The 12,973-nt window shown below is 42.1% G+C and overlaps 1 protein-coding gene and 1 long non-coding RNA gene across 2 annotated transcripts; one reads left to right on the top strand and one right to left on the bottom strand.

The window, feature by feature from the left end:
• Positions 1 to 1,176: 1,176 nt before the first annotated feature.
• Positions 1,177 to 12,715, bottom strand: krt1-c5 (keratin, type 1, gene c5). The gene is made up of 9 exons (XM_061767001.1): positions 12,570 to 12,715; positions 11,395 to 11,800; positions 10,933 to 11,015; positions 9,591 to 9,747; positions 6,673 to 6,837; positions 5,497 to 5,622; positions 2,222 to 2,439; positions 2,107 to 2,135; positions 1,177 to 1,468 (listed from the first exon to the last, which is right to left on the bottom strand). Exons 2-9 carry the CDS (start codon positions 11,785 to 11,787, stop codon positions 1,353 to 1,355), a joined length of 1,287 nt encoding a protein of 428 aa, XP_061622985.1. The 5' UTR covers positions 11,788 to 11,800; positions 12,570 to 12,715; the 3' UTR covers positions 1,177 to 1,352.
• Positions 2,394 to 9,583, top strand: LOC133474882 (uncharacterized). The gene is made up of 3 exons (XR_009787650.1): positions 2,394 to 2,459; positions 7,556 to 7,612; positions 8,511 to 9,583. It is a non-coding gene; the product is annotated as an uncharacterized LOC133474882 (long non-coding RNA).
• Positions 12,716 to 12,973: the final 258 nt, after the last annotated feature.

Genomic DNA, 12,973 nt, shown 5'->3' with positions numbered 1-12,973 from the left:
AAGGGGCTTAGAGTTGAACCCTGATGCAGTCCCTCCTCCACCTTAAACTTCTCTGTCACACCTACAGCACACCTCACCACTGTTCTGCTGCCCTCATACTTGTCCGGTACGATACTAACATACTTTTCTGCCAGTCCAGACTTCCTCATGCAGTACCACAGTTCCTCTCTGTGTACCATGTTATAGGCTTTCTCTAGATCTACAAAGACCCTTGAGAATTGTGTTACCTCTTTTGGATGCTTCCATACCTCCTTCCATTGTTCATCTGCTTTAGTGCCTTTTTAACTTCCCGCTTACTAATCACTGCTCATTCCTGGTCCACCAAACTTGCCTCGTCTAATCTTTCTTCTCTCTCATTTTCCTCATTCATAACTCCTCAAAGTATTCTTTCCATCTATCCAGCACACTACTGGCCCCAGTCAACACAGTCTCAAGTCTATCGTTAATCACCCAAACATGCTACACATCTTTCCCATCTCTATCTCTATCTATCTGTCTGGCCAACCTGTATAGATCTTTCCTTCTGTACTGTCCAACCTGGGATACATGTCATCATATGCCTCTTGTTTGGTTTTGACGTCAGTTAGGAAAAGTGGATTCACATTCATCTGAAACAGTGGTGTCCTTTGCTATGTTTGAAAGGAAGCAACTTTTCATCGCTCCTTGACCCCATGACACACCTGTATTCGAACAATGGTTAAGGAAACGAAAACGTCTCAAGGACCCATGCTCCAAATTAGGCCATTTTGGTTTGAATCAGCCATTTCGGTCTCATACTTTGACAAACTTACAAGGGAATTCATCCAAATGAGCCCCAGTTTGAAGCAGGTATCCTAGACAGATGGGTTACGCTAAATTATCAACCTTTTTTGCCTACCCTGTATAATGTAGGTGATGCATGGCGTCAAAGCTAGATGGTCATTTCCTGGATTGCCCATGAAAAAGTCAGTGCAAGGGCCTGTTAATTGCTGCTCACAGGTAAATTATTATTCTTTCGACTAATGAATTGCCTTTTTGGGGGCCTCAACATGCCTCAAAGGTCTGTATCCTGGGGAAAATCTAGGTATTTTAAAGGTCCAGAACAACACACAGCCAGACACCAGTTTCACCGATTGACACGAAATTAAGTGGACATGTTCTATCATAACAGGATGCAAAATGGATTTTGACGCCCCATTCATCATTGCTTGCTGCTTTAATTATTATTATAACATGATTCAATTTGTATTTAATTGCAGTTTTCCTACAGTATGTCAAAAACTTTGGCAGAGTTACATTAAAAACAAATAAGAAGGTTATGGTGAGGCTACATATGTGGACCACAAGGCACATTTTAGGAGCTTCAAATTGGGTCATTTTTTACGCTCCTCAATCTGCTCCACTTTGCTGGACTCGTCTACCACTTTGCCGTTGACCATCGTCTGAGTGACCACTTTGACGATCTTCCTGGTGCGCACGTCAGGGTCTTCTGAGAGGTGGGGCGAAACAATATGGTTAGCAGTGTAATGACGTCATTGTTGATTGTTCCTAGATTTGAGTTTCATTCGTTCTGGGATCAAGCTCGTAACTCGATTTACTTATTTATCAAATAAATTTTTCTCTTAATTAATAAATTCAAATGTTCCAGCCCCCCAAATTAATTAATTAATAAAGAAAAATGGCACTGTATTGTATAAAAACATCCATCCATCCATTTTCTGTACCGCTTCTCCTCATTAGGGTCGCAGGCATGCTAGAGCCAATCCCTGCTATCTTCGGGCGAGAAGCGGGGTACACCCTGAATTGGTCGCCAGCCAATCACAGTGCACATAAACAAACAACCATTCGCACTCACATTCACACCTACGGGCAATTTAGAGTCTTCAATCAACCTACCATGCATGTCTTTGGGATGACATGGGATAAAATTATCTTAAAAATATGGATATATATATATATATATATATATATATACACACACACTTGTAAGATAGGGATATTTTAATGTTTAGTCATACATACAGTAATTGTACCGTATATATGTAGCATGTATATACAGTGTCTATTATTAGATATAATGATTTAATAACCAATTTATGAAACAATTCTAATAATTTTGGGACTTACTTTTTGGAGGTGGAGGTATTTCTTTCACCCTGCAAGACGAGTAGTACAGTCAGAATTAGTTTGTTTCCATCATCAACACACTCCCGCACACCACCACAGTTAAAAGCATCCTTACAGCTCCTCTCCCTCCAGCAGCTTCCTGTACGTGGCAATCTCCATCTCCAGGTTCTGCTTGATGCGCAGCAGTTGCTCGTAGTCGGTCTTGTGGCGTTGCATGTCCAGGCGCAGCTGCGACAGCTCGTCCTCCAGCTCCGCCAGCGCTGCCTGCAGGCACTCCATCTCCACCGAATACTTGTGGCCCGTCTCTCCCAGGTTGCCCTCTAGGATGCCCACCTGGGAACAGCACAACTCAGGTAATATTCTGCATTAGAAGGCAGTGAATCCATGTTATTCGCTGGAGATATAGGACAGAGCCCTGCCGTGAGTCCGCAAATAATTGACCCCCAAAGAGGTTAGTAATTTCATGTAGTTGCCACAAGATAGCAGCAAAGCCCTTAAAACGGAGAAGATCATAAAGCATCAACACCATGCATCTAGCATGTACAATCATGAACCATTATTGCATAAACAATTCTACAGTGGAACCTCGATTAAATGGACCCCAATATAACAGGTATCGGATAAAACGGACCCTCGGGACTGAACAATGTGTCTAAAAATAGTTCCATTTGTCACTTAGCCTGCCGTTGACAAAGTCTGTTAGTTCCAGAATTGGCCACTGTTTTTTACTGGCGCTGTGAACGCAATGCAGGCAGAGAATGGGACTGACGTATTTCCGGGTCACAGATATACAAAAAAATAAATAAAAATAGATCCAATTCCAAAAGACGTGCCTATGTGGCGGCCAAGTTGAATGTGGGGCATTGACTTGGTGGCCATGTCATGATGGATATATCTATTGTCTATTGTGAATAGACTCGCAGCACAGAGAGAGAGAGAGCGGAATGGTGGCAGTCTTAACTCGGAGGAACACAAACACAAGTCTCTGGAGTCTGGAACATGCTATGTTTGCTACAGTAAATTTTTGTGTCAAGCCGTTCGCCTTTGGCATCTGATTTGGAACTAGGAATAACACTCACTCCCCATGGCTCATGAAAGCGACTCGCCAATGATGAGTACTGTATGTCAACAATGTCACCATGACCAAACACACTGGCGTGGTAAGTATGGATAAAATGTGAAACTTTCAAACATTTTCAAGCTTTTCTTTAGATTTATTTACAACAACTTTGGGCGGCACGGTGGCCGACTGGTTAGAGCGTCAGCCTCACAGTTCTGAGGACCTGGGTTCAATCCCCGTCCCCGCCTGTGTGGAGTTTGCATGTTCTCCCCGTGCCTGCGTGGGTTTTCTCCGGGCACTCCGGTTTCCTCCCACATCCCAAAAACAGACTCTAAAATTGCCAGTAGGTGTGAGTGCGAATGGTTGTTTGTTTGTATGTGCCCTGCAATTGGCTGGCAACCAGTTCAGGGTGTACCCCGCCTCCTGCCCGATGACAGCTGGGATAGGCTCCAGCACGCCCGCGACCCTAGTGAGGAGAAGCGGCTCAGAAAATGGATGGATGGATGGACAACAACTTTGAACTATACTAGTCATTTTAGGCCACGAAAAAAACCTACAAAACAATAATTTTGTACTGTACAGTAATATGGTGCATATGTCCTCAAAAAAAAAAAAAAAAAAAAAAAAGTGCTTTAATGTAACGGACAATGAGCTATATCAGACGACTCCCCGCCCCTATTACTCCGTTCTATCGAGGTTCTTCTAAATTATTCGACACAAACAAACCATCTTCACATGATATTGCAAACAAATATGCGCACTAGCATACAAAGGCTGTTAAGTCATTAAACTCACGTTTTGGCATTTACACACAATAATAAATGTTAGCGAATACATTCCTTGCAACGGCAAAGTAGACTACATGGCTATTTGTACCTGCATAGGGAAAAAAGCAAAAATATACTTTCAGTTTCACTTTTGACTGCGCACGAAGTTCTTTCAAGGACCGACAGCAAAGAAAGACATTTCAAATGCAGACAAAGAAACACTATCAATTAATTAACAACAATGCAAAATTTCCATCAAATGGTGCCAAAGCAATACTTTCATTGCCTTAGCCTGAGCACAAAACTAGTGAATAGATGAGATTTTCAGTGAATAAAATATATGTGAATGCCGAACTGTGAATATGCGGGGGTTCATTATATTTTCTTATTATATTTTTACCTAACCTAACCTATCACTATGATACCTGAAGATAGCACCCTGTCTAAGTGAAGTGATACATCTTGACTGAGAGACTAGCTTTGTTTGTTGAGGAGGAACTAAGATTAGCCTGGGTTGTTAGCGGAGATTATGGAGTATCTTTGCTGCATGTAAACAGGTGCATTTTTGCAAAACAAATCATCTGTAAGACATTTATTTTTAAGGGAACTGTTGGAAGATACATTTGAAATGAGAATTAAAGTGTTTTGGGGTCATAGTGTGCGGTAGTTTTGCAATTTAAACTATTAATATAGGCAATTATAAACATTTGTAGGTGAATCAGTTTTATTATAATTAAATAAAAAAAAATTCTCCATTTGTGTGAGAGATCTGTCGCTTTATTTTGCGAATATTGGCGGATTGCTGTATATCAGCCTTGTGTTCAAATAAACATGCCCAGATTTCACACTGACTCGGTCAATTTGTGTGCAATTTGAGATGAGATTATTTCAGTGTATGCAACTCTTTGGCGGTGTGCCGTGAGATTTTTCTAATGCAAGATACGAGATGTAATGTTGACTATGAGTCACTGTGAATCTTCACCAGTGACCTCTCAGTAAACAGATATGACAACAACTGCCAACGCGATGATATTATCATTGTGATAAATGTGGCGTATGTGTGTGTGCTGAGCAAACACTAATTATCTACAGTGTATGAGTCTCCGTGGAACTTTTAGTACTCACGTTGTCTATGTTACCGTACGCTTGCATATAGCTCTTGTGTCTAGGTTGTCATAATGACTGATTACAGTGCAATGAATGACACCAGCTAAGTACATTATACAATGGTACAAATAGGAAGTCTTGAGAGCTCAGAAAAGGCTGTTTAAATGCCACTGGAAGTTATGTTTGCACAGGGCAATTTTTTTCGTTTTGGATTTAATTGCTTGGTTTGGTTGAACATGTTGGTGTTAAATATAAAATGTTTAATCATTTCTTGTTGTATTTGTCAGTTTTACAGTCAATTGGGAGTGACAAAAACAAACAAACAAAAAAACCAGTTTAAACCAAGCACGTTTCACATCGTATTTGGAGAACTGTACGAGCGAGAGGGTTGTTTTCGTTTCCCAAAAAGTGATGTTATACGGCAAATCTTCAAGGAGGGTGGGTTTGGGTGGTTACCTGCTTGCGAAGACTGTCCAGCTCTACATCCAGTGCCTGCAGGAAACGCCGCCTCTCGCTTAGCTCGCTTTGGGTGCAGCGCAGCGCCTCGTTACTCTCCTTCACCTCCGACTGCACTGCATCCAGCTACACACAGACACAAATACACGCACACACGCTCTAAGCATTACAGTGAACCCCATTATCAATCGGGGTACGTTCCAGACCCATCTGCAATAGGCGTAACATATTTTTACCCCTCGCACACTGTACATATTGTAGTGTCTGATATGTGCCTTTAAGAGGCGGGGCCTGTTGTAGTGGTGTGTGCCATCAGTGAATCTGTATGTGAGTGTCTGGGTGTGAGCTGTGGGCTGCGTGAATGTGCTTACTGTGTTTGTGTTTTACTTTTCTCCACGTGCTAAAAAAAAACTGCATAAAAGTTAATTGGGGACTGTGACTCTCCTTTTCCACATGCAGGCAATGACAGTAAGGAAGTACAGTGGTACCTTGACTTAGAAGTACCCTAATTTATACATTTTTTGAGTTGCAAACATTATTTTTTTTTTTTTTGCTTTGATTTGCGAGCCAAAAATTGAGGTACGAGTGAGGTTCAGGTACGTCGCCACTCGAGTGCCGTGAAAAAAAATGTAATGCCCTTGCATGTGGGAAAGTAGAGCAACAGTCACCGTTGGATTTTGAGACTTTTATTGAATGGGACAAACAGTCAAACGCACAAATCCAAAAAGAATACACTCGCAAGGAGCTGCTTTAGACCATGACTCACGCCCAGATGCTCACACGCAGAATAACTGGAGACCTCACTCACTAGGCCACACCCCTTAAAGGCACAGACCCAACACATGAATACTACAGTATGTACAATAATAACACTTTATTTCTTTAAATTCTCTTTTATTATGATTTATTATTTTTTTTATACAATACAAGATTATTTTTATTCATTAAAAACTTAACTAAAAATGTTGGTGTTTTTTAGTGGGGTGGAGCGGGATAATATTTCAATTAACGGCAATTGGGAAAAATTATTTGATATATGAATACATTGAGTGACAAACAAGATCACAAAATGAATTAAACTCGTAGGTACCACTGTAGACAAAAAACAAAACAAAAATGATTGCTATAAAAAAATCAGTGATATAGTTTTATATCATTTCCTCAAAGGCGACTGACCTTCTTGAGGTACCAGGCCTCGGCCTCCTCCTTGTTCTTGCGCGCGATGCCCTCGTACTGGACCCTCAGCTCGGCCATGGTGGCGCCCAGATCCGGGCCCTGAGCAGCGTCCACCTCCACGTTCACCTGCTCGTTGGCCAGGCGCACCTTCAGTGAGCTCTTCTCCTGCAAAAAAATTAAAATAAAAACAAAATGAAAGAACACCAATCAGATATCTTTTTAATATGATCTTGAATTTGCGTTTTTGTGGGCTTATTCTCAGGTATTTTCTGAAAAACTCACCTATTTGCATATTTTGTGCTCTTCCTATAACGCCCCAACATAATACCAAATCTCTGTCTAGATTGTTCTTCTTCTAAAAAGTAAACCACTTTTTTGGTCAACAAATAACACTGTTATTCTAAAAAATCTGATTGTTTAATATTAAAATGTTTCATCTAGAAAATAAAATCCAGCTTTATTCTTGTCATATTTTTATCTTGGAAAAAAATCCAATTTAATTTTCATAAAATTACAGCATTTTTTTTACTCTAAAAATATGACTTAAGTCTCTTAGAAACAACGTTTATTCGTATCCAGTGAACACCCATCTAATCCCGATTTTTCCGTGGAACCTAACTAACAGCTATTGGCTTAATAAAACGCACCTAGCTGCGTATTTATTTTTGCGCTTTCTGTAACAAATAATCATCTGTAAGCCATTTATTTCTAAGGGTAATGTTGTAAGATGAGTTTTGGGATAAAGGTTTGGAGTATATTTAGGGTATATATACTGTATATAAATGCTAGTTGGGGTATAGCGTGTTTCACACTAATAGCCACATCCTGGACACTACCTGTGTACAATAAGTGTGCATTGTGTGTCTACTTTCTCTTCTTGAAGGTGCGGCTGTACACACTTGATGTGTTTGAAGGATTCGTCACTGTACAAACACTGCAGGTTTGTTCAAGCTGTGTGACCGAAAGCAAAAGCAAACATACAGGCGGGTAGGCTTTTACAAACACTAACACCATAGCTGCACCGATGGCTGTCGTACTTTATGGACAGCCTTGCTGTCAAACTAAGACACTTTATGGATGCTTATGCTATTGATGAGCAAAGGGAGAAATATGCATTGTATTTTCACAAGTTGAAACAGTTGAAAGGCATCTTAATGAAATGTTTTGGACATACTTTTGCCAAAATACCCAGTGGTTGAGCAACTATAGCCCACTTTTCACCTTATTTTGTAACAACCTCTGAAATTAGCCTGTTTTGAGGGTGCAGTCCTGTCTTGTGCACACCCTGTCCCCTCTACTGCGGGGCCAGTGCAGAGTATGGCTTTCGTTACCATGAAGACCCTTGGCAACTCTTGGGAGCTGCAACAAGGCGAGCAGCTACTGCTAGCGTGAAGAAAAAAAAGCCAGTAAAAGCATGGATGAATATTTTCACTGCTGTCGGCAGCACTTCATCACCAAACTGCTCAATTACTTTTGTCAGCTAATTAAAAGAAATGTTCCAAGGTGGAGTTTCATTTCAGTGGACAATGAGCAAAAGTGAAATGAAGACATAGTTTAAAATGCATAATGAAGTTTTTTTTCTTTTTTGAATCTGGATGTGGTAATTATTCCTTAACTTTTAAGTTTAATTTGCATTTTGAATTATATTCTCTCTCTTTCTCTCTCTCTCTCTTGCTCTTTACAATATATTGCATCGTGTATGGTGAATGATGACATGGTTTTAATAATATCATTTTGTTCACAATTATATTAGGTTGGAAGTTATTTATTAATTATATGTAAGCCATCACTCTGAAAGTATCCATCCATCCATTTTCAACACCGCTTATCCTGTTTAGGGTCACGGGGCGCTGGAGCCTATCCCAGCTGACTTGGGGCGAAAGGCGGACTACACCTTGAACTGGTCACCAGTCAGTCGCAGGGCACATATAGACACGGACAACCATTCGCACTCACACCATCACCGAGTGGGAACTGAACCCACGCTGCCCGCACCAAAGTCAGGCGAGTGTACCGCTACACCCTCAGTGACACTCTGAAAGTAATTCATGTAAATTTTTAAAGTTTAAAAATGCATTTGCTTATAATTAGGGAAGCTACTAATGATTATTTTAATTATCGATTCATCTGTCCATTATTTTTGGATTATTCAATGAATCCGATTTTTTTTTTAAACTATAAATATCTATTCCTAATTCAAAAACAGGACATTTCAAATTAACAGTGCAGAAAATATACAATTATGATTTGTTTACTGGTTTGGTTTGTAACGTCAGAAAAAAAAGACAAAAATGTGGATTAGTCTGTTCCAAAGTACAAACAGATGTTTGCATCCATCCATTTTCTACACCGCTTATCGTCAATAGGGTCGCAGATATGCTGGAGACTATTCCAGCTAACTGCGAGCGAGGTGGGGCTTGAATCAACCGACCATGAATGTTTTTGAAATGTGGGAGGAAACGGAGTCACTGATGGTGTAGTGGTACACTCGCCTGACTTTGGTGCAGGCAGCGTGGGTTCAATTCCCACTCAGTGACGGTGTGAATGTGAGTGCGAATTGTTGTCCGTGTCTATACGTGCCCTGCGACTGACTGGCGACCAGTTCAGGGTGTAGTCTGCCTTTCGCCCGAAGTCAGCTGGGATAGGCTCCAGCGTCCCGTGACCCTAACCAGGATAAGTGGTGTTGAAAATGGATGGATGGATGGGAGGAAACGGAAGTACCTGGAGAAATCAAAAGAGTTATAAAATAGTGTGTGTTCGATTAATTTGATAATCGATTTGCTGTTGATTATTCGATTAATTGTTGCACCTCTATTTATAATGTATCATATGATGTTGGAGATTATTTGTTAATGCTTTAATCCCATTTATATTGTCATTATTTATAAAAAAAAAAATCTACGAAATCTACACCTCACCTCGTCGTGGTTCTTCTTGAGGAAATAGAGCTCCTCCTTCAGGCTGTCCAGTTCCCCTCTCAGCATGGAGATAATCTGGTCGTGGTCGGACTTCGCTCGTCTCAGGGCCTGGCAGTCGCGTTCTACCGACTGACACAAGGCGGCCTCCCCCTCCCACCTGGACAAACAAAAATATCACAGTAGTGTCACTAAAAGAGATTCCGTATAAATTCACAGTACGCTATTTGTATGAATGGGACAAAATAGCGACTGTATACTGTTTGTATGGTGTTGTTTTCTTGTAGTACAGTCGATGCACCAGCCTCTAGTGCTGTGAAATATGGCAAGATTTGAAATTGAGCTGATACCAACTCAATACTGGACCAGTATCGCCAGTACCATCCATCCATCCATCCATTTTCTACCGCTTATCCGAGCTCGAGTCACGGGGGCAGTAGCTTTAGCAGGGACGCCCAGACTTCCCTCTCCCCAGCCACTTCATCCAGCTCTTCCGGGGGGATCCCGAGGCGTTCCCAGGCCAGCCGAAGGACGTAGTCTCTCCAGCGTGTCCTGGGTCATCCCCGGGGTCTCCTCCCGGTGGGACGTGCCCAGAACACCTCACCGGGGAGGCCATCCGAATCAGATGCCCCAGCCACCTCATCTGGCTCCTCTCGATGTGGAGGATACGCCAGTACCAATATGTTTAAATAATTTAGGTGGCAGCATCATCAGATTGCTAAGTCTGAATGAAGCAAATTTAGCAAAAAAAAAAAATCAAAGAGGAAAAAAAAAATAATAATCAATTAATATTACTTGGAAAAACTGAAAGAAATAATAATCATGATGATGATCAAACTTTGACACCATGTCCCAGTTACATTAGTTCCTTAAACAAGCCCTGGAATTCGCTTAAAATGGCTGCTTCAAAATGGCTGACTTCCTGTTCAATTTGGGGCATGGGTCCCTGAGACTTTTTCTGTGCGTCCTGTTATCATAAATGCCCACCCAATTTCGTGTCCGTCAGGCTGATTTATTTTTTTGTTTTGTTTTGTTTTTGTTTGTTTGTTTTTTTTTCTTCTAACTTTGGCTGTGTGGCTCCCAGGTAAAAGGATCCTAAATCCCGTTTTCTTCAACATGTAGCAGTGTATCATGGATGTAGTCTTTTGTTGTAGTCTTATCACGATAGGGAGTAATGAGAGCGGAGAAACGGTGGACACGGCGAGATGGAATGTTTCAAATGGACGCACTCTTCTGCCGCGTCATTTCGCACACTGGCGGAAAAGTCGTTAATTCACGTCGCTTGGCCGTCTGGCGCTCCCGTGTGAAGGCAAATACAGTGTGTGTTTGTGTGTGTTTGTCTCACTTGACCCTGAAGTCATCGGCCGCCAGCTTGGCGTTGTCGATCTCCAGCATGATGCGTGCATTCTCCAGGGTCCTCTTCCTCACCTGAGGGAGCCACGTGGTACATTGGTTAGTTACCTTCACCAAGAAAGTTGGCAACGCGGAGAACATATTACATATTGTGAGAATCTGGATAATATATAATATATAATTTAACATTTATGCATTTGTTTGGTGCGGATCCAAGTTTGAATTGTTTCGCCTCGGTGGAGGACTCATACTGACAAAATTAGGTGGATGGGTAAATATGTGATTAGATGGGTGGGTAGCTAGATGGGTGTAAGGCAGTAGCACTAGTAGGTAGGTAAGTAATAGTACTGGTAATTAGGAAGGTAGGTAATAGCACTGGTAAGTAGGTAGGTAGGTGGGCTTTATTTGGACCCTTTTCTGGTGTTTTTGCATGGACAGATTCCAAGCCAGCGACCTCCTGCCCGATGACGTGTGCCTGGGCCATCATGTTGTCCACGTCGTGTCCCTTGGGCTGCCTGTCCACCATCAGCTGCTTGATCTTCAGCTCCAGCTCTGCGTTGGACCTCTCCAGAGAGCGCACCTTGTTCAGGTAGTTGGCCAGACGGTCGTTCAGACCCTGCATGGTCTCCTTCTCGCTGGCCCCCGCCACCAGCCCGTCGAGGGAGAGTCCGGCTCCCAGCAGGTGGAGCCCGTTGCCCACCGACACGGAGCGGGACAGCGATAGGGCGCCGGCCGTGGACACGGGCGGTTTGGAGCGGACGCTGCCCCGAGCGCCGTCCCTCACGGACATGCTGGAGAAGGACAGCGGGCGCACCGAGTAGCTGCGCACAGACAGCGTAGACGCCATCCTCAGATGATTTCTATCCAAATATGACAAATAGGGTTACTACTTTCAATTGAGCTTCGATGCCTTCAAAACCCAATGCCTAAACCTGGCTTGAAACCCCAATTTGAAACCCTGACCCAGGCTAGAAACCCTAACTTGAAACCGAACTGCTGGCTAGAAATCCAATTTTGAAACTGTACTTTGAAACCCTCACCTTCGCTAGAAACTCTGACTTCAAATCCTGAGTACAAACCCTACCCTACACTCCATTTCGAAACCTTAATGCTGTCTTACAATCTTACTTTGACGAAAACTTCCATAAAACCCTAACACTTGTCTTGAAACCTTAAGCTGGCTTAAAACCCTATTTAAAAATCTTACTTTGAAACCCTAACCCTTGGTTAAAACCATGGTTTGAAACTCTAACTTAAAAACCAAACCCTGGGCTGAAATCCAACTTTGAAACCCTAATGCTGGCCGGAAACCCTGTTTTGAAACACTATATTAAACTCCTAAACCTGGGTTGAAAGCATGATTTGAAACACAAACTTGAAACCCTCACCCTGGTTAGAAACCCTGCTTTGAAACCCTATTTTGAAACACTACTTTGAAAGCCCAACCCTATCTTGAAACCATACTTTGAACCAGATATTTGTAATCAAAATGAAAAACAATTGTAATCAATAGTACCCCAACTTTTAACCCACCTGGCCTGTGCAGTATATTACTTTAGAAAAATCCCCTGTAATCAAATACTAATAATGTTTTTCTTGTGCTTTGAATCATAGTATTGTCCCACTTACGTGATTGTTGGAGCTGGTGTGGATCTGCTTGCCGTTTTCCCAAAAGCGTCCTGGCCGTGGGAACCCGGGCTGTGCAGGTGAGTGTGGCTGCACAGGATCGCCTCTCTGTCCCTCAGGGTGGAGACTGTGAGGAAGACGAGGAGGAGGAGGAGGAGGAGGAGGAGGATGCAACGTGACACCCTGGAGGTAGAAGAAGTCGCTTACCTAAACGCAACTTAGAAGAACAGTTTATTGTTAGGCAGGAAAAATGTGAAGTTAAGCAAAACTTGACTGAAATTCACAGTAGATTTGGAGAGGATGCACACATTCAGTGTGCTTTGCCTCCACTGTATACATACTAAAAAGTATTAAAAAGATACTAAAATAGACTCAGATAAAAGTTGAAGAACTGATTCAACTCCTTT

Source organism: Phyllopteryx taeniolatus, chromosome 3 (genome assembly GCF_024500385.1).
Source record: "Phyllopteryx taeniolatus isolate TA_2022b chromosome 3, UOR_Ptae_1.2, whole genome shotgun sequence".
Taxonomy (NCBI): domain Eukaryota; kingdom Metazoa; phylum Chordata; class Actinopteri; order Syngnathiformes; family Syngnathidae; genus Phyllopteryx; species Phyllopteryx taeniolatus.
Note: the sequence above shows the minus strand (reverse complement) of the source record. Positions and strands in the feature narration are given on the sequence as shown.

What these genes read in the sequence shown, in the direction of transcription:
- krt1-c5 (XM_061767001.1), bottom strand. Translation starts at nt 11,787, where the DNA reads ATGGCGTCTACGCTGTCTGTGCGCAGCTACTCGGTGCGCCCGCTGTCC. An exon ending in AGGCCTGGTACCTCAAGAAG is followed by an intron (nt 5,623 to 6,672) that starts GTCAGTCGCCTT and finishes GTCTGTGTGTAG; the next exon opens with CTGGATGCAGTGCAGTCGGA. An exon ending in CTGCTGGAGGGAGAGGAGCT is followed by an intron (nt 2,136 to 2,221) that starts GTAAGGATGCTT and finishes CTCGTCTTGCAG; the next exon opens with GGTGAAAGAAATACCTCCAC.